The 27,784-nt window shown below is 42.7% G+C and overlaps 1 protein-coding gene across 1 annotated transcript; it reads left to right on the top strand.

Annotated features, from left to right (window-relative positions):
• The first annotated feature begins 348 nt into the window (after window positions 1-348).
• On the top strand, window positions 349-27,565 carry marchf5 (membrane-associated ring finger (C3HC4) 5). Its single transcript, XM_080017086.1, has 6 exons — window positions 349-738; window positions 13,968-14,170; window positions 23,155-23,285; window positions 24,131-24,314; window positions 24,594-24,760; window positions 25,389-27,565. The coding sequence occupies exons 1-6, from the start codon at window positions 695-697 to the stop codon at window positions 25,503-25,505; spliced, it is 846 nt and encodes a 281-aa protein (XP_079873212.1). The 5' UTR covers window positions 349-694; the 3' UTR covers window positions 25,506-27,565.
• The last annotated feature ends 219 nt before the right edge of the window (window positions 27,566-27,784 follow it).

Below are 27,784 nucleotides of genomic sequence, written 5' to 3'. Positions count from 1 at the left end.
TGACTTTCCGTGTGAAATTTTAGCTTATTTTGACGCACACAGAGATGGAACTCTGATATATAGTATTTTTTTTTTTGCATATTCTGAATCTTCTGTTTCTCCTTTTTTTTCCCCCAGGCTGCTTTTTTAATTCCAATTTCAAATGCGGTATTTGACATGATATTATTGTATTATATTCCACCCTCCCAGTGCTTGTAGGACGCGCGGGTCAGGTGACATATTATGGACTACATTTCCCGTGTGGCGACGCAACTTGTAGTCCTTCAGACGCCCACGTGGTCGTTGTTTTGATGACGCAGCCACGCACGGTGCCGCTCGGTTACGTCCCCCCCGCAGACGTCGCCGTCAATGGAGTCGAGCGGTCGTGCGGATGCGACACATCCCCTTCCAGATCGGCGCAGAGCGGGTTCTAGCGTGAAAGAGCGTGCGAACCACGGGGTTGGGATAATGACAGCACCGTGACCGCGTCGCGGTAGGGTTTAGATGCTACCAGTTGGCCGGCACGCAGCTGACGCTCCGTGGCAACACAAAGGCCCTTTTAGCCCGTTAGCTCCCCTGCTAGCTAACGTTGGGTGTTTAACCCCACCGTTAGCTGTCCCAAACTAGCGTACGCGCCATTTGTTGCCGCTTTAATCGTAACCGGATTGAGGCCATTTGACAGCTATTCCACAGTATCTTCTCCAGCCCCGAGATAATGGCGGAACAGGCGGCGGTTGTAATTCAGCAGAACTTGGACAGGTGAGTTTCAATCCAAGGCCAAACGGCTAACGCAAGCTACCGAGAGCTAAATGCTAAAAGTCGGTACAGATTGAACTCAGCTGAACCACGTTTACAACACAGCTTATCATCAACAGTTTTTTGTTTTTTTTTGCATACCTCACAGGCAAACTTGTTAGTTTGCCTAGTAGATCTCTCTCTCTCTCTCTCTCTCTCTCTCTGTATATGTATACACATGTGTGTGTTTCAACATATATATGTGTGTACATGTATATGGAAGGTTGGTTGTTTTTACCTTCGCTGGTTTTGAAGTGCAACATGCAGAATCCATCTAAAGATCAGTCTCGGTTTCGAGGAAAAAACAAAAAAAAAAGAAAAAAAAAGTGACATCTCATCAGTACAAGGCCAAGCCTCCTGGAGCAGTTATAGGTCCACAGTGGATGTCATGCCAGCTACCTGTGCTTCCCTTCCAATCAGCAGGCCTCCTGCCTTCTATGTAGAACCCGACAGCTCAATTTGTAAATCACCATTTCTTGTCAGCGCTGGGTTGCATCATCTAACCCTGTATTTGTGATTCCGTTTTGCAGAGTCATCATGGCAGTTGGTATTCTTGACTTTGCCCTCTGTCATATAATTTCCCATGTTTTCAGAATATAGTGGAAGTTTAGGAACTGGCCACTCGGTTCAAGCGCATGAGGTCCACTCGCCTTCACTTCATGAACATAATCATGAAGGTGCAAAGAAGACAATTGGGGATATTCTGGTCAGCTTTCATCCTTGATCCAATTCAAGTTCATACAGTATTTGGGATCCACCAATACATGATCACATCTGAACAATTATGTGTATGTAGATGCATGCTGTTAATTTACTGTTAATACTTGGGGAGTCATATACAGCAGATAAGAAATGAGTGATCAAAATTACAGAAGCAAACTCCAACTCAAAGCTTCCTTTAAATAACTATGGAAAATAAAATAATATGTAAACGTTATATCAAAGAGGACCTGTATTAAGTTTGCATCAAAGCATGTCTTGTGTCTATATCATTGCTAAGCTTGTTTTTGCAATTTCGATTCTTTCCTCTTTTTTTGTTTTCTTTATATTCATCCACCTGTATGCTCCGAAAGATTTAAAATATACTGAAATCTGTCATCTTAGGATGTTAGATGTTGCATTAAAGTGAGTGTTCTTGCCTGTGGAAAACAGCCTTTATGCCTCAAGGTGAGGGAAAATGTTTCTTGGATATTCCTGCATATCTCAGACACGCAGAGAAGAGTGTCGATTGGCTATTTACACAACAATGGGTTTAAGTTTAAATCAATCTGAATCATGATGCATCTGGGACATTGAGCCGGCACTTAAACTACTCTACAGAAAATGATTCTATGCGATTCATAAAAATGGACTTTGTTTATCGGAAAGAATATCAGTCATATTGATTACTGCTAAACTGGAAAGATGTTGAATATCTGTTCAAATCACAGTGGAGCAATAGCCCATCGACTTCTAATCAGAACAAGATCAAATGTGTTTGAGTCAATACTCACTAATTATAAAGAATGTCTGGACCTTTTCCGATCCTTGATTTGGACATGAGATATCCCTCCAGGGAAATGATGTCCTGCACATTGGCCTTACTAGGGCTGTGTTATTTTTGCTGGTTAGCTATACCAAAGCTGTGATTGAAGAATCACGATTTGTTTTATGCAAATAAATGTCCTTTCTTGGAGATGGTGGAGGTGAACAGCTGTCTTACTAAACTATGACTGAGGAGGATAATTGGTTGGATCGAAATGACATTTGATATCTCACATTGTTAAGTTCCTTGGCATAATGTTCTCCTACTGATTTAATATGATTCTGAAAGTGCATAGAGAAAGCTGAATTGTAAAAACCAATTTGTGTGCTGGACCTGGTCACACAAACTGATTTGAAGGAAAGATAACAGCTGATAGCAAGTACGTGTGCATAATGTATTTTAAGCATGGCTTATCTTTATTTAAATATTTGACCAGACCCTAAAGCCCGACCATGCCACCTTGCTATTGTGTTGACTAGATATTGGACAATACTATGTTATACTGAATGGATGTAACAATTGTTCGGGGCCTTCCATGCACAATGCCTAAAAGTGGGACAACGTTAGTGTAGTGTTTGCCAGTTACCTGGAAAATGCAGTGTATTAAGCATATTTACAAAACCTTTTCTCAACTGGACATTGCTCTAATGCTCCAGTCATGTAAACTTGGCTTTTCTGTTTGTGTTGTTAGCCAGTGCAATGAAATTCCTCTTGCCAAGTCATCACTGCAGTGTCTTTCGTCTTCGTGCTTAGGAGTCAGATGATGAATCGATTAATTTCTTGATGGCGGGGGGGGGGGGGGGGGCACTCCACATACTGAAATTGCACTCTTTCCCGAGGGGACATGGAGCAATGTCCTCCAGCCAATCCTACAGCATGTGAATGTTTGAAAAGCACATGAACGTGATACATGTCCTTTATATAATTTACATGCAACATTTTGCCCTTAAAGTTATAGTCTGATATACATGGAAAATATTAGGTATGCCGTTCCAATAAAAAAGTTGCTAATTCCTTAATTCTTACTTTTATTTTGTTAGGCTGAAATTGAGTGAAATCAAACTGATTTGGAACCCATTAAATGCAGTAATAGCAATATATCTAAAGCTATATGCAAAAAAACTGCATATGTTTTAGATTTTAAAAGTTTGGTTTGTTTTTGTTGAGGTTGAGAGCAAAACAGATGGTTGTTTGGAATGTTGTCAAGTGACATGACACTGGAAATTCTCTTCTCTTGTCACAGAAGTTGGATGCAAATGCATTACTTAGCAGTTTTGCGCAAACTGCACTTGCTCAATCTGGCATTTGAAAGCTTGTCCATGGGATGTATAAAAAAGGTCTGCTTCTGGAATGTGACATTATTTTCTGTCAATATCAAACTTTGGACTAAGCATTTCTCAACCTTGTGTTACTTTAGAGAGGGGAGATGAACTGTGTTGGAGTTTAGTTAAATGCTTTACAAAACCTAGCTGTGCAACAGGTGCTGTGTTTGGAGAACAGGTAGCAGGAATATGTATGCCACCTTGACTGGTGTGTAGCCAGACTCAGTGACACACAGTGGTGCAAAGTAAAAATACTTTTACTTTATTTAAGTATATTTTGAGTTACTTTATTTAAGTATATTTTGAGTTATTATTTTTGTGTTGACTTTTTTACTTACATACATTTAGCCCCAAAAAAGTATACTTTTACTCCAATACATTTCCCCTGAACAACTTTGTTACACGCTACAAAATAAAATCGGAGGAAAACTGAGAGCCAATGATGTTAGTGAAAGCCATTTACCACAAAGTTAATGTAAGCGAATCAAGGGTCATATCGGCCAGTAAGCTAAGTGTAAATAAACACTCTCAATCTGGTGTTCAGAGATGCAAGGTCTCCGGTTTTCCCGCATAATTGGGCTACTTCTCAAGTGTGGAGGAGTTATTTTATCTTTTTTGTTTGTTTGTTTTTTTGTCCGCGGGTTGGGGGGTAGCTGGGTTTGTCATGAAGAGCGACGACCTCCTCCACCTGCAACGACTGATGTAGACGAACCCCCGTGGCCATATTTACAACAAATGTTTCCTTAAAAGAGTTCAAAGAATGCGTCTTACCGAATGAAGTGCCTCTAATGCCTACAGAAAAATACAGAAATATTGGCAACCAGAATAACATCGGAGCAAAACGAAAGCTCATAGCAAAAGAAAGTCTGTTTTCTCCACAGCATTTACTTTTGATACGTAAGTTCATTTAATACCATATGATTACTTTTGATACTTAAGTAACTTTAATATCAGCTACAAAGACTTTTACTCAAGTAGTATTGCAATGAGTGACTTTGACTTTCAGAGTCGTTCTTTAGTAAGATATCTTACTTTTACTCAAGTGCGGCTTTTGAGGACTTTTTCCACCACTGCAAACACAAGGCTCCTCTGGTGCTTATCCTGGCTGGCATCAGGCACAAGCTCCCCCTGCAATGCAGACTTTCACAAGTTGAGATAGGATGCACATTGTAATAGTCTTGCCTGACCTTTTTATAAGCACTTGCACAACCTGTTTGTTTTACTCCCCGTGCCTTGGCTTAAGACTGACGCTAATACATTGCCCACTAAGGGTGTAACGATTCACCGACACAAATGGGGAAACCAGTTTTAACGTTAAAGATGCCACCACATTGATACACAGGCCCATGGATCCATCTAAATGTACCGTAAAGCGGTCGATGGCCCGATTCTTAAGTTACAAATCGGTTAACTGAAGCTTTGCTGATAATTATACTTTGGTATAAACTAAGCTGCAGCGTAAGACTCACTGATTTAACCTTACAAGTCATGTTATTTTCAAAACAATTATTTGTTTTGTTTGGAGACCAACACAGTGGACTGGAGATCGCTCCCTCTCCATTACGCAATCCACTGTCCTGATCCAAGGCGGAGTGTGACAGTCCCTTATTTGGGTTTAAAATTTTAGTTTCATACAAGTTGAAACCTAACTCTGAGTTCGGGTAATTTTTATTTATTTACCATAAACGTAGGAAACAAAATGAATTGAAATCTTTCTCTTAAGTCCCTGTTCAGCCTGAACCCTGCGCTGTGTCTTAACATGTTGCTCAGAGCTTCAACTGATTATGATATTGCAACGTTCTAGACAGTGGAAGAAGCCACATGGTTGTTATTACACACTGAGGTTTATTGTTACCTTCCAGGCTCCTGTTTTGGCCACAACCTACGCCGCTGAACCGACAACCGAACACTTCTCCCTCCGCTCTCTCTCTCCGACTCCGTCTCGTCACACACAACCCCGCACCAGATCACGCACGCACATTCTCTCTCGCGAGACTTTGAACCGCCCGCAGTAAACACATCCAGGGTCATTATAATATATTACTATATCAGAATCACAATATATTCAATATTATTATATCTAAATGCCATAAAGTAACAAAATGACTTGGTATTCCTTGGTCTTTTATGAAATACTGTATATCAATTGAGCAATGAGCAATGTCACCTTTATAGAATTGGCTTATTTTAATTTATAATGGAAAATGAATGTCTACATTAAACAAATCTTAAGAACTGTATGAGATTGCATCGTATTGTATCGACTCGCACCAAATCGTGCCTGAATCGTAGCGTGGCCCATGTTTCTAGATACGTATCAGATCGTCTTATAAGGGAGAGATGCACACCCCTATTGGCCACATTAGTGTATATATCTCCTCTATCCTCCTGAAACGCTGGGTGTTGCGGTGTGCAAGACAAAAAGCTTCTGACCATTTCAGCTTCCTGCTTGCACATCATTGTTTTCATTCTCCAGAGATGGCCGGCGCCGAATGCAAGCAGTTAACCGTAACTGCTGCTAGAAGGTACTACAGTCATTGCCCTGCTTGAAGTTTGCTAGTTACGTGCTGTCACACTACTTAACAGTATCTATAAGCTGCATAATCACTGTTTCCTATGAGGATTCTCAATGCTTATGAGTCTTTTATCACAAAATTAGCGGTGGCCAATAATTTGATTTATGGTTACTCATCTTTACGTCAATTAGTGACATTAAAAAAATTGACATTCAACTGGTGTAATATAGATTCCACATCAAGACCAAACCCAAAGTTACCCTCTTCTTTCCCAAGTCCCAAATGCGTGGTTAACTTGTGCACCGAAAGACACAATCGAAATTAGGTGTCACCATTCCAATTCAAAATCAAAAATCGATCGAACTGACTGTTTGATTTTGAACTTCGAAATTACAAGCAGGTTCGCGATTCTCCCTGTATTTTTGTGGTTCATGTTGTCCAACATGGTCGCCATATTGGGGCTGTCAAGATCTGCCGATTAACAAATGCAGTGTGCGCTGCAAGGTGTCGACTGCGGCTCTCGTGGCTCCGAACCGACTTTCATAAGGTTTGGTTTGGAGTTTGGAGAGCTGCAGAGGGCTCCGCGGAGGGTCCACTGCGCCGCATCCCTCAACGCCCACTGCACCCGCCGATCTGGCACTTGGGCTGCAGGAACAAAATTTGAATAGAATTAGACCATTACAAAAAAACAAAACAAAGTTCAATATAAGTTAATCACGTTTGTTGCACTGTGAACGCACATAAGAGAGAAATATTCCAAGTAACGGTGCGGAGTTTCGCGGAGCGCACTGGCACGTTTATTCTCCTTGGGGATCTGCTCCACATCAGAGCTGCAGGAAACGGAGTAAATTAAATACATCTAGAGTTTTTATTTGCTTTGTTTGGAGAAAAGATCACTCCGATCGGAGCTGTGGTGCTGCTGGTAGTAATTTTCCTTTTACTACCAGCATTCCCCTCTGGCAAAAATAGCATCTGTTTTCCTGTGTTTATTTTGGTGAGTATCTTAAAAGTAGTGTAATAAGTAACTTATTGTTTATTATTCTAAAGTCTAGTTTTGCTAAAGCTTTTACCTGTTTAAGTGTTGTTTATGTATTTCATTTTATTTTATTTATAATGTTTAAAATTCAAATAAAGTGTTTTCCTTTACAAATCAAGACTCGATAGTCGAACTATGGCATATCTATCAATGCTGGAAAAAAAGTTTAAATCGAAAATGGAATCGTGACCTTAAAATCGAAAGTCAAATCGAATTGTGGATTTGGAGAATCGTGACACCCCTAGTGTGTATATTCAAACCTTGAGTGCTTCCAATACTGTTCTGAACTTAGCAGCCAAGGGCGATTCAATTGAAATAATGCAAAAAGATACATTTTACTTGAATTTAATGTGAAATCAAATTGTTAATGCAAGCCAGTGGCTTGTTATATTGGGAGAACTAAAGGGGGGCATCTTTTGGATATAATGAGCTTGCTAAATTGACCACATTCTGGATTGGAGACAAACAACCAGTTTGTGATTGTGCGGATTTAGTCAAACATGGAGAAGCCTCGTTTATTAACTTTTATGGGCCCGGTTCTGGTGCCCCTGTGCTTTGCCCTTGTGCCACAGGACCTCCAGTTTTCTCACTATCACGTGGCCATCGCTGCGTGAAAGGGCCCTTTGTGGAGGTGCTGAGGCCCTTCTTAAAGAACCGGAGCCTGACTTGTGAGACGATGAGAAAGTAGTGGTTCTCTTGTACTCATCTTTGTACGCAGAGTCAAACACACAGCTGTCCTCAGATGCCACGCTACCCTCTGCTGTGGATGTGACTCGATATCATAATGCTTTTAAAGTTTTCCTCTTGGGGCGTCAAAATGCTGTATCCTTCAACATAACATGTTGATGGATTGATCCACCCTCCACCGCCTCCCGTCCTTTTGTATATTCACCATGGTCTGACTCATGACGACGTTTTTCTAAATCATGTGAGTTGCTACAGTCAAGGGGAAAAAGGGAAAGTGTTTTGCCAACAGCTTGTTATTGCATTGCCTCCTTGTATTATGTGGAGTGCATTTTATTGTGAAAACATGATGTTCAAGAAGAAGTGTGGCTGGTAGGTCACCTTCCGCCAGCAAGGTCCAGGCAAGCAGCCACTAGAAGCTCTCATATTCTCTTCCAAGTCATTTCCATGGAAACAGTCCAGATTTAGTTTACTCAGTAGGGGAGTATTTAGCTGTGTAGGAAAATGTCAGTGGGTTCACTTTTTTAAGGTATAGCTTCTTTGTTTGTTTTTCAGGTGTGCCTGTGCATGAAGAAAACAGGCGGAATTTGTTTGGATTTGTTGTTTGTTGTAATAATGTTGAGCAAATAATTCTCTTAGTTGAGTACAGTCAATATAAAGTACTTGAATACAATTCTTGGATAGGATGTTGTAATTTCACTATCCGTCAGGATATTTATTTTTATCTGAAGACATCAATCATATTTCTTTGGTATATTTATTTGGAGCTGAATTGTGAATGTTATGTAACATTGTATTTAGCCAGTGTGATAATTAAATATTGTTTATCATCTTTCATGTGCATCCTATCATCTAATTATTAGTCTTCATAAATTAAGTTAATAAAAAATATGATAGGTTATTTCTTTTTAACTGACCTAACATATGTATTTGCTTTTGAAAATGTAAGTTTTGGCCTGATAATCACTTAACATTCACACTAGGGCTGCACGACATATCGCTTCAGCATTGTCATTGTATTGCGCATGCGCAATACTCACATCACAGGACATGTGATGTCAAGTAAGGCAAATTATTTTTTTAACACAACATGCTACAACTATTTTTGCTGCTTGATACAAAAGGAAAACTTGCACGCTTCTCAAGTTAGTAGTATTAGTAATCTACAAGAGCAGTTTATCTGATATAACATGATTTACTCCGATTGACATCGAAATTTCCAGGAACCATGGATTTGATAAGACATATGTATTTTGATTCTGCTTATGGGTTCCTAACTTTTGCATATTTCAGTCGCGCTCTCGACTTGCTCATCTTATCTTGCGCACGGTAGCAGATTGGCAAATGTTCTAATAATCCTTCCAATGAACACACAGTTCAATGTGATGCACCTTAGGTGAGTTCTTAAACATCGAACTTTGAATAAATAACCAGATATTGGATATGTATAAATATTGTGTTCAATTTCCCATGAATGCCAGGTTAATAATTTCAAAGCGTGGTTGTTTTTCTTACATTTGTAAATGTAAATTGATGAACCGTAATTCTGGAAATAGAGTTTTGTCTCCAGTTTGCAGCATATTGCTTAGGCTTAGGCATTGCTTATCTGTTGGAAGTATTTATTCTGTTTAACAGGCCAGAGGCGACGGTGAGAATAAGATTAGTGTTTTGTCTCGAGGATTGCATTTCGGTACCGTTGTACCGGGGCCCATATTACGGGAACGGTAGAAGGTGTATCTGTCTGAGTGCCGCATGTTATTCCCCACCATTGTGTTCCCGTGGCGACGCCTGTCCGCTCGTGCAATCAGCAGCCATCCTCGCATTTCATAACTCTGGTTCCATCCCCTGGCTGGCTCCAGGCTCACATATCCGCTGGTTAGCTCGGCTAGATCGTCGCCATTTACATCATATTTGATGCACAACATTAAGACGGAGAACCCCAGCAATTTGATTCTATCGCTGCACACTCTTGTTTAATCATCTTTCAAAAAGTTGATACCGTGCACAATCATTGATTTCAATTTTTAATCCTCTGCAGCAAGCATTGAAGCCTCATGTCCCTCAATATGTAATTTAACCATTGTTTGTGGTAAGGGGTGAGGATTTTGTGTCAAGCAGCCTTGTGATGTGTGTCTGCTCTCATCGCTGTGGTTATAAGAGAGGAAGACCAGGGCGTCAGCAGCGGTTTGAGGATGCGGTTGTCAAGAGGACAGAAGATGTGTGGAAAAGGAGGGTTAATGTTTCCATTAGAGCCTCAAATTTACAATGCGTGCCTGCGCTGGGGCCTTGGCTAGCCATGTCACCTGAGTGCCTCGACCCTTGGGCTCCTCTCCTACATCGTCATGTTTTATTCAGCACCAGGGGAGTATTGGAAAATCAGCCGCTGCAGGCAGGCAGACATCAACGTGAGCAAAGAATCCAAGCCGACCGTCCTCAGCCTTTAAACCCCCGACTCCCCCACAGCTGCGGTAACAGAGCACACCTAGCGCCCTGGACAAAGATGACAGAAGGCCAGAGATTTGTCATCCATTATTCAGTTGTGGAAGCAGGCAGGTTGAATTATACATGGCGTATTATGGGGACTCTGTTCGCCACATCTCTCCGCACGTCAGCCCCGTTCCCTGCAAGATGGACTCTTTGAGAACAGTTCGAGCCGGACAAGTGGAGGAAGAACATGCAAAAAGAGACGAAAAATTAATTGTGCATAGACCTGAAGGCTTGCATTTTTTTCTTGCATTTTGACTAAACAAAGACTATTGTTCCAAAGAACATGATGGAGCTTTTCCAAACACCACAGCTGACGAATGTTTCTAATGTTTCTGTAACGGAAAGCATTTCCTTGTGAGAGGAAAAAGCCACGCAGCGCCCCCCATTCTGAGCATACCTGTTGTTTTTATAAAGGGAGGAAATCGACCAGTTGGTTGTAGATAAGCCTTATACGGTCAAACCACTCTGGGCCTGAGTTCAAAAGGCTCTCTAATGGTTAGAGATGCTTATAGAATCATGACACAACTTTTGTACTTGGACTTGAGTCTGAAAATAAGGATTGCAATCTGTTGTTGGAAATAATCATTTGCAAATATGCGTTTTTATTATTTTGCAAATGTATACATCACTGTGACTGAATATAACATCTGGCAAGGGACAAATGTATATTGTAATGTATATCTTTAAGTGACATTACTGACAAAACACTTTAACTTTGCAAAGATGGGGTTGAAAATATGTTGTAAAATCTATAATAGGATTTACAGAAGTAAGTTGGTTTGCAAACATACACTGTAATGTGTTTGAAAATAAAAGTGCTGGGATTTTATTTGGAGAAACGTGACTTTTTGCAATCTTCTTGTGCACCTCCACTGACTGAAGACCCTCTAACCTTCTCATTCTTCTAACCAATGGGATGTCTTAAAAGTCCAGGCAAAGTAGAAATGTAAATTCCAACGCTGGGGTCTCTAAAGCAACAATACAGAAAAAAATCTGTGGCACCATGTTTCCTCATCTTCAAAGCACAACAAAATAAAATGTTGCTCCTGAAGCTGCTGCTGTGAAGACAATTTGCTGTGGAAATAATATTGCTATACATCGATAGATACAATGTCAGCTCTGTCATTGTCATCGGTCCACATTAACTGTGATGCTACCTTAATGGGTGATCAGGATGTGAGGTAATGCTGACGTATGTGTGTTATCTAGATATGATCATAGTTTTGTCAGGTGTGATGATGTGATGTGACTGATTTACAGAGGAGGAAAAATACACCACTATCTTACGTCCTTGTATTTCATTGGATTTATGCCAAGGTTTTATGGGTGGTGTGTCTGTTAATCATTGTTCCATGCATCAATTGAAATAGCAGCTGTTGGAAGTGCAATGTGTGTAATTATGGTAATGACACTGTAACTGTCATACAAAGATAGCCAGGCAAATGGGTTAAAAACAGAAAACTGATCCACCTCTGAGCAAAAGGCTTTTTGACCTCAAATCCATTTGAAATGAGGTGTGTTTTCAAATGTTCTGTTTTTTTCCCTTGCCACTCACATTCATCCTACTGCTGTTCATTTTAAGAATCGTATGTTTTTCTCACAACTTGTCACTATTATTAATTAAAATTATGTAGAAAATCTAGCGCCAAGCCTATAGGTTAAGAAATATGACTATAATGTCAAGGCTTGCCTTTAGTAGTAAAACTTCCAGGAATTAGCAGGGGAGTTTTAGTCACAGACATGACCCTCAGTTGCTGCCTTGTATTAATTATTAAAATTCATCCCCATGAATATTTTTATCATTATGTCGCAGCTTTCATTAGAAATGCACCTGATCCAAATTCCTGGGCTTGGCCACAGGCTGTGAGACACCGGGTCGGTGAACCGTCTAGCCAACGGCATGCTGCTGATTAATTCTAGAACAGCAATATAATGTCGCAGTTGGAGATGAGTTGCGGCAAAGCTAGCTAACTGCATATCCAATATCCTCCCAGATGTGCGGTGCAGATGGTGCAGTTCTAATTTATGACCTACCTGGGTGCCTGCAACCAAAAACCAATCAGAAGGGAAGAAAGCAGAGGCACATTGTCTACTGAAGAAGCATGTTGGGTTTAAGGGTGGTATAAGATACAGGCCTAGAATATATAAACACACCTTTACTTTACATGAGTTCAAAGGAGGACTGCCACTGTTAAGAACAAACAAGGATGCATCACACAGAAGGAGCTACAAAGGACAGGGTCTAGGGGAAGATGGAGGAGATTGTGTAGGGTCCTTGTGTGTTGATTAATGACGTCTTATGGTTTTTCTTCCTCCCAGCGTCTGAGTGAGTGACCCAGCAAGCTTTGCGCAAGAGAGATTAAAATATTGTCTGGCACTAGTCCATGACACCGCATCTGTCTGGGTTACACGCTACAGAGATTCAGACTTGGTCTCAAAGACCGCGCCCTGTGGATACTGCGAATTGTGGTGCAAGTCTATTGGAATAAGACAATATCAATATCTTAATTTAGCTCAAAGTAATGGATATCATGAAAGCTGGTGGCAATGTTAGAGGAACGTTGCTCATACTTGAGGACAGCCTATGTAGATTGAGTTGACTTGAAATAAGATCAGATATTATAATAAATAAATAAATTAATTAATTAATTAATAAATTAATAAACACTGTTACAGGAATGCTGGTCTTATTTCGAGGAGTGGGTGGCTGTGATCATTATGTTGTCTAAACGAATGACTACAGAAAGCTCTTTGCTGGGATCAAGATGGCAAAGGAAAGTGCCTGTTAGTTCTGTTTACGCGGAACAGTTGCCGCGGGGCGGTCGAATATGCTTGACAAGCAGTCAGCATTATGCTTTGCTTGTAGGGTATACACTATATATTGATTTTAGCTGATTCATGCAAAGTCATTGACCGAGAGTGTTGCTTTGCAGGTTCCACCTCGGCTATTCAGTCCAGATATTCAGGAGACTTTGATCGCTGCCTCTATCAGCCTCTGCCCAAGTACAGTAAAATGGTTTCTTCAAGTTGCTGGCTCTAAAATGTATTCCTTCCAAGCCCAGTCCAAATATGAAAGCTTAGATTTTTGTTTGAAGAGGTAACTTTGTGTTCCTGACTTCCCAATTTTCCTCAAAGGGGACAGAAAGGATGACATCACACTGCCTCTCTTTTTCTGTCCCGCACTGCCCTCGCCGGGGCTTTGGATGGTGCACTCACAAGCTTTTCAGCTTCTCTTGTTGTTGGTGGGGGGTGGGGGGTGGGGGGGGTTCTACATTATCCAGATGGGACTTTGGCTGCATGGATGAATTTGGGTGGAGCCACAACCTTTATAGAACAGTGTCTGAAAAGCTTTTACTTTTTCCCCAGGCTTGGCCTGTATTATCTGGGGGCCTTGTCTTCGCTTGATATAAAATGAAACCAGTTGTAATTCCCTCTGGGAATGGAACTCAGTCAGTTAACTGATCCGTGACTGATTTGGTTTGAAAGATACATTTTTTTAAATCGAACTATCAAAGATATATTGTAAATGATCCATAAATGGACCGTGTTTTCTTCCTAAGCCTTTGTTTCATTGTACTTATACTCCATTGTCAGTGTGCATTTGTGTGTTTCAATTCTTTCAGGAGCTGCTGGGTGTGCTTTGCCACAGATGAGGATGACCGCACGGCCGAGTGGGTTCGACCCTGCCGCTGTCGTGGATCCACCAAGTGGGTGCACCAGGCGTGCCTGCAGCGCTGGGTGGACGAGAAGCAACGCGGCAACAGCACAGCGCGAGTGGCCTGTCCGCAGTGCAACGCAGAGTACCTCATCGTCTTTCCCAAACTGGGTGAGTCACATTGGTAGCAGGAGAAGAAATCTCAACATGTACCCTTTAAGCATTTACCAGCTCCTCACTGCAAACACTGTAGTCCAATTAATGAGTGAAATCAGCCGGATCGGCACATGCCTGGACCTAAAAAATGGCCGGAATTTGACTTAGTGAACCTGGAATTTTCCGTGTCTGGTGGTATTGGAAAAGGAAAAAATAATTCCTGGTGCCATAATAGAGCTGTTGGTGTCTTCTGTTGAAAAACATATATTCAGGGAATTTTACTTGTGAGTAGCTATACTGCCTGATTTCTAGGGATGGGTATTGGGCAAGATCTCACAATTCGATTTTAGGGTGACTATTCGATTCAATCAGATATTGATGAGATGCCTCACAATACAATTCTATATTGATGTATTATACATAATGATAATTGCTACCAACCTTTCATTATACATTACAAACATACTGTGTTTCACTGAACAAATGATGTTCAGTGTTATAGAGATTAAATATTTCAGTTCATTTGGGACTGGTGGTATTTCATTCAAGTGGAAAATGGTTGAATAACTTTCCAACAAAGTAGCTATATTACAATTTTCTAATTGATTTTGCACAATATAATTGAATTCTATGAGAGTGAGTATTTATTATTATTATTTTCTTAACCCAACCCCGCTGAATTCTGTTGAAATAATGACAGAAGGGCTTTTTTTAAAGTAGATTTTGAGACACTCAAATGCTGAACACCTTCAGAACTTTCAAATGTGTATTTGTCTCTTTGCACTGTCATGACAGCCCTTGTTTACTTGGAGTTGCATTACAGAGCAATTTCCCATGTAAAACGAGTACTAAAGTGGTTATTTTTACACGGAACTTAATAGGTTCTGCCTGAAACTATACCACAAGCTCGGGAGCTATTTGGTCTGTTTTGCCAGAGTGCATGTTTATTTACTCCAGGACTGACGTCATTTCTGTGGTAATCTGGGTAAACGTTCCCCTTCGGCCTGACGAGGAACAGAAGGACGTCCACTTATTATGTGCCTGGGCTGAGGGCTGACTGACGAACAGCAGTTCGGAGAAGCGTCAGCTCCAATTAGCCCGACACCTCGGAGTGACGGGGGCTCCCGATTGTTCCCAAACAGCATCTTTGAGTCATCCAGGCAACACACAGCGTCCCCCGCCGTCTCGGCTCGCTTTTCTTTCTCGAGCCTTGAGTTGGGTCTCACCTCCCCTGAGCTCTGAATTTGAATTCATGAGGTGTTTCATTTCAACAGAAACATTTGGTCTCAGTTCTATACATCCATATATTTCTCCATGTCTAAATGAGTCAAGTTCTTCTGTTTCAGTCAACATTTCTGATGTTATAAAACAAAAGCTATTACGAAACCCAATGAAGCCTTTACTCTTGCCTAACAATTATGTTCTAGATGAACACAAATCAATTTATACTTACCTGCAGAGAGAAATCCAAGACTATCTTTGTACTTTTTTTTGAAGTGAAGCGGGGAAAAAAAAGAGATTCATCTGGTTACATTTATTCCAGTTCCTAATCACTTACCTTGCTATCTGTTATCTGAACACTTACAATCATGTCGTTCAACCTCTACCCTATTTATTCCTCATAGTTACCTCTGCCCTTGATTTAATATCTGTATATAGTACTTACCTGCAATACCTTTATTAAATAACATCGACATGACCTGTCTTTGTATCAGGGCGTCTGAATGATACCTACAGACTTGAAAATCTAAATTCTGGCATTATTGGTGCCAGAAGTCACAGGGATGCCACTGCGCTTTTTAGTTAGCCTACATGTCCAAGTCAGTAGAACTGTTTGGAGAGCAGACGGTGTAAGTCGAGACCAGGAACTGGCCCGAAGACAATGTCAGTGTTCATATGAGATTGCGCTGGTAAACAGGTATATTTATAGTGGCCCGCGCTGTGCTGTCAGTCAATGGCTACTATAAACAGAAGGTTGAGCTTAGCTCTCTCCACGCTTTCCCCCCTTTTGGTACATATTACTTGGACAGGTTTTTTGTTTTTTTTTGGTTTTTTTCCCCTCCATAACTTGACAATCACCCCAGTTTACAAGAAATGCTTAATTGTTTCTATCTATATTGCAACTGGTAGTTTCATGCCGATAAACGTTCCTCTATCTCTGGTTCTTGCGGTTCTGACCAGTTTTCAAGTTCACTGTGTTAATCATATTCTTTAAAAGAGCACATCGCTTTTAACAAATTAAAATATGAGTAGTCTTATCCCACGATGAGTCACCTTCAACTCATTGGAACTTTTCAGCTGTATGGAACGGGAAGTGACCTTTCGCGAAAAACGAATGCTGAATTTGGAACATTACCTCCATGGCGTATTAGTGCTCAGCCTGCCCCCTGCCATCGCCAAAATGTAACCCTATAATCGCGATTATGGAAGGGTAAGGGTCGACGACAACATCTGTACTATCAAATTCAATCCAAATTCTTTTTTGGATGAATGATTATTGTCTGTGGAGGCGGCTTATATTACTTTCGAGCCGCATAGAAACACCACATACTTAAAATATAGTGGATGTGGCGCATTCAGTACATACACCGTTACTTAACTCAATAAAATTAAAGAATATAGAGATTGTCAGAAAAGTATTTCTTGAATGCATTTGCTGCACCAGACAGTCGGTGAGACGTGGAGGACCGTGGAGAGATGCTGAGTGGCTGGGAGCGGGAGGAGAGGGGATGAAATGAGGCCATGGGAGGAGCCCAGGGGAACAGCTCCTCATGGAGTGACGGAGCAAAGGAGCGGCTGGAGCAGGGCTGCTGCTCTGCGGATGAATCGCTAATATCTCAGGCTTCCAAAAATAGCTCCAGCCGGTCGACCAATGAGATCGTTGATGCCGGTACCTGGGTCAGCAGTGATTTCAGTCCGCCTGGCCAGCGGTTCACCCCTCCCAAACTCGCCCTTCATCTCCCCCAGCAGCTGATATTCCTCTGCAACTTTTAAACAACATGCAAAACATGACACTGTTAAGAATCGGCCTGATATTTAAGATAAGAATATTTTTAGATTCCTAAATGCGAAATGTGTCTCGAATGTGCACAGTACAGTGCAGTAGCATTGCAGTATTTCCCCAAGACCTCAAGTTCTTTTGCGGTGTGATAGAAATGATGTCAAGCTGCAAGGGTGTGATTTGTCTGTTAAATCACCTTTCCATTGCATGAAATATATAAGGCAATCTTCAGGAAAGATTGAATTTTCAAGCTGACTGCATTCCCGGATGATGGATGTATTGATCCAAAGTCGCATTTTGTGAACGATTAGGGAGCCACATTGAAAACCACTTATTCAACAGTAAAGTCAACATTTGTCGCATAAATGTATTTTGCCATTTCACTATTAACTGGAGGAATTGGTGGCAGGATAGTCATAATTACTAGGTGTCTTATCCAGTAATGGCAATGCCATTTAAAAATGTTTTTTTTTATTAAGCTGCATAATGGCTTCTGTCACAGTTGCATACATCTACACATACACTGCAAAATGTCAATATAAAAAGACTTAATCTAGCTTTCAAATCAAGGCATTTCGCAGCCTGGTGACACATCACACAAACACTTCAAATGTGAATAACACAAGCCAGGCTGTTGATAGGCAAAGACCGGAGACGCCTTTAAGAAGCTGACATGATGGTTATTTTCTATGGGTTGCTGCTGAGGCCAGCTGGTTTCTCCAGGCTTGACGGACATTACTCATGTTTGGCTCGTGGGGCCGACCCTCTGCCCACTGCAGGATCATCTGGAGCCATGATCACCATTTCTCTTAACCTGTGTTTTTATTGTTCTCAGTCACTTGTAGCACAGTGAGATGGAGCTTGGCCCCAAGGCAGCCTCCACAGAGAGATCGGTGGGTGTGTGCTAGGTTGGCTTGCGTCCCATCAGCACCTGCTCCGCAGCCAGAGCCAGTCAATCATGCTAATTTGGCTTCCAGGATAAATGTGAGGACGGCATGTCCTTGCAACTCCTCCTTTACTGCCACTGCCTGCAGTGAGCAAACAAGGCAGCTGGAGCAGTGTGCCAACCTGCGTACCCTCCATTGAGGATGCAGGATGCAGGTTTATACTTGCTGACGGCCCTCCTCCCTCCCGTTTAATTATCTTAATTATGGAATCTGCTGCCAGTAGCTGGAATGAATTGCTTTGCTCCCTGTCCTGCCAGTGGCCATTAAGGGTGACTTCGCTCCCTCTGGCCATGGCAGCCTAATGCTTGGGCAGGAAGAAAGCGGAAGCGATTCCGACGCTATCATCAAAATATGCCAGATTAATGTGCTCAAGCAGCGCAAAATCAATCTGGTTGGCAAGCACAGGTGCTTTGAAGCGGCGCCCTGGAAAGTGTCTGGTTATGGCACTGTGCAGGAGGCCCACTTTGTTCGGAACTACTTAGAAAATGAACGTGTGATAGTTTCCATTGTGCAATAAGTAGCTTAAATATGCCAAGCGTTCCCTGCTTGCTTACCGTCCTTTCATCTAGAGGAGAACATGCTCCACCTTGAATGGGCACTCTGGTTTTCTGAACAGATGTACCCAAAATGCAATTACTCTTTACTTAGCACTGATCCAACTTATTAAGTTTAGGAATAAATGTTGTGTTGCTAACATTGGCCGGACTGTGTACTATTTGTGACTAGAACTTGTATGCACTCCCTTCACGGTGGCCTGACTATCCAAACAGCTAAATAAAGTATGTCTGTCTTTCACACTGTACAAACACACAAGCCCCAAATAACCTTTAGCTCTAATTAGAGAAAACCGTCGCTCTTTTCACACATGACTAGTAGGCTAATGTACTTACTCAGGCTTCAGCACGGAGCAGCGCGGCTAAATGGAGTAGTTCCTCAGTCCTGCTCATGTGTAGTAAAATGTTGGCGGGCGATGTTGACTTTGAATGTTCTGGTCTTAAAAGATGAGTCATGGAGTTCCACCGTATAAGTTTGAGTTGGAGAATTATGATGGTGGACTTAAACCAACATGGGAACATTTCTTTCTGAACGCTTACCTTTAACTTGTTGTTTAAAATGTTTTTAATGCTGCAATGTCAATCAATTCTATCTGCCATGGACAAATCCACAGCGGAAATGTAGTGTAATATACCACAACATTAAAGCCACTGACATGTCAAGTGATTAACATTGATCATCTTGTTCCAAGGGCACCTGTCAAGAGGTGGGATATATTAGGCAGCAAGTGAACAGTCAGTTCTTGAAGTTGATGTGTTGGAAGCAGGAAAATGGCAAGCGTAAGGATCTGAGTGACTTTGACAAGGGCAAAATTGTGATGGCTAGACCACTGGGTCAGAGATTCTCCAAAACAGCAGGTCTTGTGGTGTGTTCCCGGTATGCAGTGGTTACTACCTACCAAAAATGGTCTAAGGAAGAACAACCGGTGAACCGACGACAGGGCACTTGCTGCATATGGGGCTGCGTAGCCGCAGAATACCCATGCTGACCCCTGTCCACCGCTGAAAGCGCTTACAATGGCCGCGTCAGTGATGCTCTGGGCAATGTTCGGCTGGGAAACCTTGGGTCCTGGCATTCATGTGGATGTTACTTTGACACATGCCACCTTCCTAAACATTGTTGCAGACCAAGTACACCCCTTCATAGCAACCGTATTCCTTGATGGCAGTGGCCTCTTTCAGCAGGATAATGCTTCCTGACACACTGCAAAAACTGTTCAGGAATGGTTTGAGGAACATGACAAAGAGTTCAGTGTTTCCCACAGAATTCGATTCTATTTGTGGTGGTAGCTGACCGGGGGTGTCCCTGTTATGCACCATGCTTTTTTTTGTTTCGTTCAATAAGGACATTTAGTGAAATAATATATATCTAAAATGAAAAGACAATGTTTTTTTTATTTGCTTTACTAAGAGGAACACAACACGTGATCGCTCCCTTTCCAATGTCTCAATGGCAAATTGAGCCATCGCTCCCTCCTTGGGATTTTGATCAACGATATCATTATTTATTGTTGTTCTTATTTTTTTGTGTGTGTATGTGTGTGTATATATATATATATATATATATATATATAAATAAACATTTTGGGGTTTTTTTTGTGGCTATTTTTGAATTTTTTTTTTTTATTATTAACTAAACCCAATTAATTAATTCAAAGTAACTTAATTAATTTCCTCTTAATTACTTTTCATTTACCCTTCACATGTTACATGTTAACAAATAACTGACACGTTGTATGAACAGACGTTATCAGTTGTGAACACTTTTACGACCCGCCTCTTTTATCTGATTGACCAAGCGACCATAATGTGACATTGGCGAGGATCTCTGCTGTTTGGCTCTCGACCAAAGTTGAGAAGGTGACTCGCACGGTAGAGGAAAGCGGTGGCGCGTCAGCACCGGAGGGCGGATATTTCAATCGGCAGGTTGGGAATGGCACCGAAATCCGTGTTGCGATTCAGTCCGGTAGATACCGATCGCATAGGAGAGAGCGAGAGAGACCTCCAAATTCCCCAGATCTCGACCCGTTCGAGCATCTCTGGGTTATGGTGGAACAACAAGCTCGACCCATGGAGACCCCACCTTGCAACATACAGGACTTAAAGGGGACCTATTATGCTCCTTTTTACACATGTTGACGTCTCTGAGGTACCCAAAACATGTTTTTTTATTTTCTGAAAATAGCACTCAGATTACGCTTTCGAGCCATTGTGACGTGCCTCTTAACCCGGACTGTTCCAAAACGGGCTGTTTTGGTAAGTGTAGCTTAAATTGTGAATAAGCAGGCAAGCCCCTCGTTCTGCGCCACTGGGGTTCAAGCACAAGTTCTGGGTTCTGCGAGCCAATGGGGGTTGAGCTTCACTCCAGGCTCTGTTTTATTTACTCGATTAACTTTCTGATTTCGCCTCATCACTACATACACTCATCACTTCATATTAGATCTACAAAGCTTCATTTAAAAGTTAGTTTGGTTGCTGTGCTCCAGGCTTTTAGGAGACACCGCACCGGGACGCACCAGGACTCTCGCACGCGGGAATTTTTGGTTTCCTGTAAACATTTTTGTTTGTTGCTCTAAACAAAAATAAAATAAATAAATACTTCTACAATAAAAAAACACAGTATTTTTTTATTGGTTTTGTTAAGAGAAATGCACAGCGGAGGAGATCACGTTGTCATTACTTGACCTCATTATTTGACACTTTGGCCACATCTAATAGGAAGAGCCCACACTGTAACATATATACAGAGATGGGTCAGAGCTGTTTTGGCAGCCCGAGGGGGACCCACACAATATAAGGCGGGTGGTTTTAATGTTGTGGCTGATCTGTGTATGTTTCCAACCAATACTGAGACAACCAGAGGCGAAGTGAGTCCCAGATCCCACTGGTTTCGCAATGACTAATGATTCAACACGTGACAAATAAAAAAAAAAAAACGTCCTCTGGAAAGCCATCAGATATTCTTGCAGAAGTGCGGCGTGTTCAGACAGCTCTCCACCCATAGACATTGAGTCAGGCTTTTGTGAATTGAATAATTCGGACATTTGATTTCTGTATTAGATTTTTTATTTATTTATTTATTTATTTTTTAAAGCTTTGGTCACGGTTAATATTAATCCCAAATGTGCCTGTAAGCTGCAGATTCTATCCTGCATTTAAGGAGATTGACCCCACTGTGGCACATTTAGACCCCAGCTTTGGGTCTCTGCCGTGCTGGTGTCCACACTTCCCCTTCCACTGACCCCTGGTCCAGTTGTCTGTCTGAATGAAGAAAGTCGGTTGCCTTCATGTAAATATTGCATGACTTCTACGCAGCCTGAGTAGGAAACGTTGAGAATTGACATGGACATTCTTTTCATTACGATAAAGAACGCACCAACTGATAGTGGGGATGTGCCAGATGCTGTGTTGGTTAAAAAAAAAAACAACACACGAGCAATTATTCTCTGGGCTGCAATTTAACCTGCACGAGCTATTTCTGTTGTCTCATTTTCAAACATGACAAAAGAGATTCGCCCAAGTCGTGTACTGAGTGTTTTTAACGGGGCGACTTCGTCTTCCTGCCACACGAAGCAGACAGGTTGTCTCGTATCTTGGCTCGACTCCCTGTTCTTCATTTTTCCCTTCTAAACACGTTCCAACTCAAGAGGTTTTCCGACCCAAACGCACCGCTGTCGTGACGCAGGTGGTGTTGGTTGGGGAAGGCGGGAACTGCCTTGTTTTTTTTTATCTTTCCGCGTTGTTAAGGTCACTTGCCTTCCTGCAGTCGGGGCGTGTCTGAAAAAGAATGCAGGTGTCACCGTCCCCAAAGTCACCCCTCACTGTGACACGGTAGGTATGTAGGTGGGAAGGAAACAGGAGGCATTTTTTGTTTTTGTTTTTTGCTTTTTTTTTTTTTTTTTTTTTTTTTTGACTGCAGGCCAAATGATCCGACCAGCCATTGATATTTTTAGACGAGGAAGTTAAACTGTGGCTTTATCTGGTGTAGACGGTATTTAACCAGCCTTTGCCTTGACGTGCTCTTGCTCCAGTGGGCGAACAGCGATCTCATGACCCCTGCTGGACACACTCTCCGTTAAGTGGTCGACGTCGACTCTTTCAAGATTCAGTGCTATACACTCAGCAGTACAGTACATTGGCTGTCATAGACGGAAAATCCCCAAATCCGGAAGCTAAGCCCACCAATTTTCTCCTAAACATAGGTTGTGTCTTCCTGTCTCATACAGAGCCCCTAAAGAGGTGCATGGGGGAGGGAGGGGGGAGGTGAACTTGCCAGTTGTTTTGTTCTGCGGGGTGACCGGGAAGAGAGAGTTTTCCAGCTTGATGCAAATATGTGGAGGGAGCGCAAAATTGTTTCAAGGCATCGCTGTACTTTCTTCAGGGTTAAAAAATAAAATCAAAAAAGGGCGCTGTCCGCCACCGTTTGGTTTGGATTTGCTCACCATGAGGTTTAAGCGGGTAGGGTTTGCGTCTGACACGGTCCTTCTGCTTGGCCAGGCCCTGTGGTGTATGTGCTGGACCTGGCTGACCGACTCATCTCCAAGGCCGGGCCCTTCGCTGCGGCGGGCATCATGGTGGGCTCCATCTACTGGACCGCCGTCACATATGGGGCGGTCACCGTCATGCAGGTTTGTTCCCGGTGCATTTCGTGTTTTCTCCCTGTTGTTGATGCTGCACATGAAGGTATATTCTCATAAATTACATATCCAAATGTTCAATATTATTTTTCAGTTTCGAGTCGGATTCTCTTGTCCGCTTATGAAGCTGGAATTTCGTAATTGCCATGGCACCATCAGTTTGAACTATTATTCAGCTTTATTTATTATTAACTAAAACAATGTAGCAGCAGCTACGTAGATTACATAACCAACCTACAACTTTATCCATTATTGGATTAGTCAGAAGCTGGACAGTGACTTAATTAGCGCCATAAAAATATCATAGTTGTGGTCTTGGTGGTCTAGTATGCTTTGTTCAAAGTCAATCGGTTCTTATCTGCCATGGACAAATCCAACACGTGACAAATGTTGAGGGGAGCGCCTCAACAATTTTTTATTTTTTTTTCTAAAATAGATTAAAGGTTTTCCATGACATTTATTCAGAAGTATTCCTTTGAAATAGTTGATGCTTTGTTTTGGTAGACAGTTCCCTTTTATATTTATTATTATATATTATTCTATTATTACAAAACTATTTGATGGCTTGATATATCAAAGAAGGTCGAACAAGGAGAAAATATTTACTAATTGCCAATGCCCATTTTTTTCCAGGTGCGTGATGACTTTTGCCTCTTATTTCATTAATATTTCATTTGTTTTTCGTCCATTCTCTATCCTTGTTTCATTCTTTTATTTGAAAACGACAGTGGAATCGGAAGAAGACTGTCTTTGGAGTTCATAAAGCTGTGGTTGGATGAACGACCCTTCCTCACGTTCTTGTCCTCCGTGGACGTTGTTTCGCCTCGCTCCTCCAGGTGGTGGGACACAAAGAGGGCCTGGACGTGATGGAGCGCGCCGACCCGCTCTTCCTGCTCATCGGCTTGCCCACCATCCCCGTCATGCTGATCCTGGGCAAGATGATCCGCTGGGAGGACTACGTGCTGCGGCTGTGGAGGAAGTACTCCAACAAGCTGCAGATCCTCAACAGCATCTTCCCAGGTCAGGACACACCAACCGCACGCAGCGGGATGTGCTCGGCTCCTGCGCTCCGACGGCTTGAGCGTGTTCGGGTGACGCGGCGGTGCCCGCCGCTGCCGCCCGAGGAGAAAGGCACCAAAAAAAATAAAATAAATTAAATTTTCGCCAAATCAATGACTTTTGGCGGGGGGTGATCAAGTCTTCGATCAGAAGCAAAACGCACATTAAACACGACCAATTCAAGCAGACACCCCCACCCCACCCGCACCCACCCTCAACCCCCGCGTTCCTCTCCCGCAGGTATCGGCTGCCCAGTTCCCCGGATCCCGGCGGAGGCCAGCCCCCTGGCGGACCACGTGTCGGCCACACGCATCCTGTGCGGCGCGCTGGTGTTCCCCACCATCGCCACCATCGTGGGCAAGCTCATGTTCAGCAGCGTCAACTCCAACCTGCAGAGGACCATCCTGGTGGGTGCCGCCGCCGCCGCCGCGTCCTGCTGCCAGCCGTGCATTGACACAGCAGCTCATTCCTCTGTAATTGAAGCTAGAAATCGGCAGGATTATCATTTTTTTCAAGTCGCGTATTTGTTCCATTTAGCTGGTACCTCATGAGAAACAAACCCTTTGATGCGTTTGCTTTGTGCATGCGCTCATCCATACCACTCTCCCGTTGTCGCTGGCGGGGTCCGCCGTTTTCCGGAGCAAATGCGAAGCTCGTGCATGTGCGAGAAGTGAAAGGCGGTGGCGGTGAATTTGATAAAGCAGCTCGGCTCGGAAAGTTTGATGCCTTTTAGGAGTTTCCGGATTTCTGCATAAATTTGAACTGAACCGTCGCCAGATTTTCCCCAAGTGAAGTCCCAAGTGAACGGAATTCTGGGACTTGTAGTGTAATCCCAGGGACAATCTCACGGATTTGGGCCTTTTAAAGTCACTTTTTGGATTGAGGATCAATTTCCGATGCCTCTCATCCTGAATCAAGCTCTCATGTTTTTTTTGGGTTTTTTTTGGATCCACAAGTTTGGAGTTGGGAGGGGGGGGGGGGGGAAACCCAAAACAGGCTTTGATGTTGAATTTCCTTATTATCTTTCTCTGACAGGGCGGAATCGCCTTTGTGGCGATCAAAGGGGCGTTTAAAGTGTACTTCAAACAGCAGCAGTACCTGAGACAAGCGCACCGCAAGATCCTCAACTTCCCCGAGCAGGAGGAGGCCTGAGGGGGGGGAGGGGTCCCGAACGGAGAACGGGCTCGAGCATTGTCCGGGGGGGGGGGGGGGGGCGGGGGGACGGACCACGATGGACCCCGCCCCCAAAAAAACCCAACAACCCACCTCCCCCCCCTCCCCCCGGAGTCGCCCATCGCGCTGCTGCCGAGATCCGGCGCACCGACCACCACACTTTGTTTTTAAAACTTCAGACGCTTTTCCCGAGGCGTGGATGGATCCGATCAGAATTTTGAGGGGGGGCGCTCTCGCGTGCGCACACGCACACACACGCACACACACGCACACACGCACACACACACACACACACACACACACACACACACACACACACACACACACACACACACACACACACACACACACACACACACACACACACACACACACCTACGCTTAACGCACACAAGCTCTTTCCAGGAATGTGACTGGCTGGTGTGGAAGCAGTCACATCACCAGTCAGCGTGGAAAACTCGTAAAAGATGGTTCATGTGTTTTAAAGGGGCGGAGGAAAAGCAGCGGAGGGCATGTTTAATTTAGTTTTTATAAATAAATAATTGTTTTATAATGTTCATTTTCTTTCTTTTTCAGATTTGAAATGTGCTCTCTGCCAACGCCGCGTTGTTTTGTGTGTCGAATGTATTAGTGATGAATAAAATGTGTTGAACAACCGAGAGCTGATCAGAAACACTACCCGGGCTGCTTCCCAACCACACCCGGCTCCAGAACCTTGCAAATAAAGTGCGTAGCCCCTCTGCGATGACTCCAAACCGGGCGTTCCCAAACCTCTTTGGCAAACTGCCGTGTGGTTCAGCATTCAACTTTAACCTTTCTGGTATTCGCCGCAAAGTTCGCACGATATTCATTGAAAAATAAATAAAAATGCAAGGAAAATAATTGCGCTTGGGCTCCCCTGGAATTCCTTCCCGGACCCTAGTTTGGGAACCCCTGCTCTTCTAAATGCTCTGTAATGTAATAATATATAATATATTATAATATAATATAACTGTGTTTAATATGGGGACCGTGGCAGCAGGATATCAGTATGCTACTCATCAGACTTTTCATTACATTTAAACATGACTGGGATGTAGTTCTTTTGACATTGGAAGTATTGTCGTCCCCGCTTCGCGGCGAAGAGCTTCGGTTTCTGCTGTGAAATGATGGTAAGAGCCGACGGAGCAGCTCGGGATTTGAGCCATCGCATGGATCGCAAGGTGACTCGTTTGACTCCGTTTGGGTGACCGTTCCTCCGACCTGCAGTCTGCTTTGAGGCGTGAGCCGTAGCTGAGGTGAGACTTTGGTGGAGGCGAGAGCCGGTTTTCATGGATTCTTCCAACTAAAAACGTAAAAGCAGCGGCAGAGTTTGAAGCAATTCGTGTTTTGGTTTTACTCCTTTTACGTGGAGCGAATCAACAATATCTGTGAACTGATCACCAAAGAACGAGGACTGGGCAATCACAATACTTTTGGATCCAATGGCAATATTTGATGAAAGATGAGACTCATGTTACACACAGGTTTAGGATAAGATTTAAAAAAAAAAAATGTAAACATGCAAACCCACATAAGTGACACTGGATGGTCTTGCCATTAAAAATCGATTTCATGTCCGCAGTTGTCCAGCGGTTTAATTCCGATTTTTAGTTCTGTTTTATTCTATCACACAGATGTTAATCATCACCCTACGCTTTGGGTTTACATGCTCTCTGTAAATTGCTGTCAGGCCCATGCACCCCCTGGAGAATTCTGGGAATGATTGATCGCGGTACTTGATCTTGTTTAGAGAACTTCCTGGCTCTGCAATTTCAAACGTGTGTGTGTGTGTGTGTGTGTGTGTGTGCGCGCAACTCCAACATGGAGGGCGGTACAGCGACTTCTCACTACAAACCCACCACCTGCCTGCTTACGTCTCCGCTAGACCTCTTCCCAAAACGATCAGACTCCTTGATGCCAAAAGAGGCTTGCAAGTTGTTTTATATGCATTGTACAGAGTATGCTTCTGAACTTAATTTCATGGTCAATTATGTGAATAAATGTATTTTTCCAAACATTGAAGTGGACGTGTTGAGTTGTGAGAACTGTATTGCACCACACTGTTCCAGAAAGAAGACAACAGATCCATTCCATCATTTATTAACTAGAAACACAGAAGACAAAAGGAAAAACATTTTTTTTTTTTTTTTTTTTTTCAAATGTTGCATCGCTAGGTTGAAAACAGTTGTGGAAAACTTAACTCATCCAGCAAATCACAAAGCTTTTGGTGATGGTTC

Source organism: Zeus faber (assembly GCF_960531495.2).
Source record: "Zeus faber genome assembly, chromosome: 16".
NCBI classification, from domain to species: Eukaryota; Metazoa; Chordata; class Actinopteri; order Zeiformes; family Zeidae; genus Zeus; species Zeus faber.
Note: the sequence above shows the minus strand (reverse complement) of the source record. Positions and strands in the feature narration are given on the sequence as shown.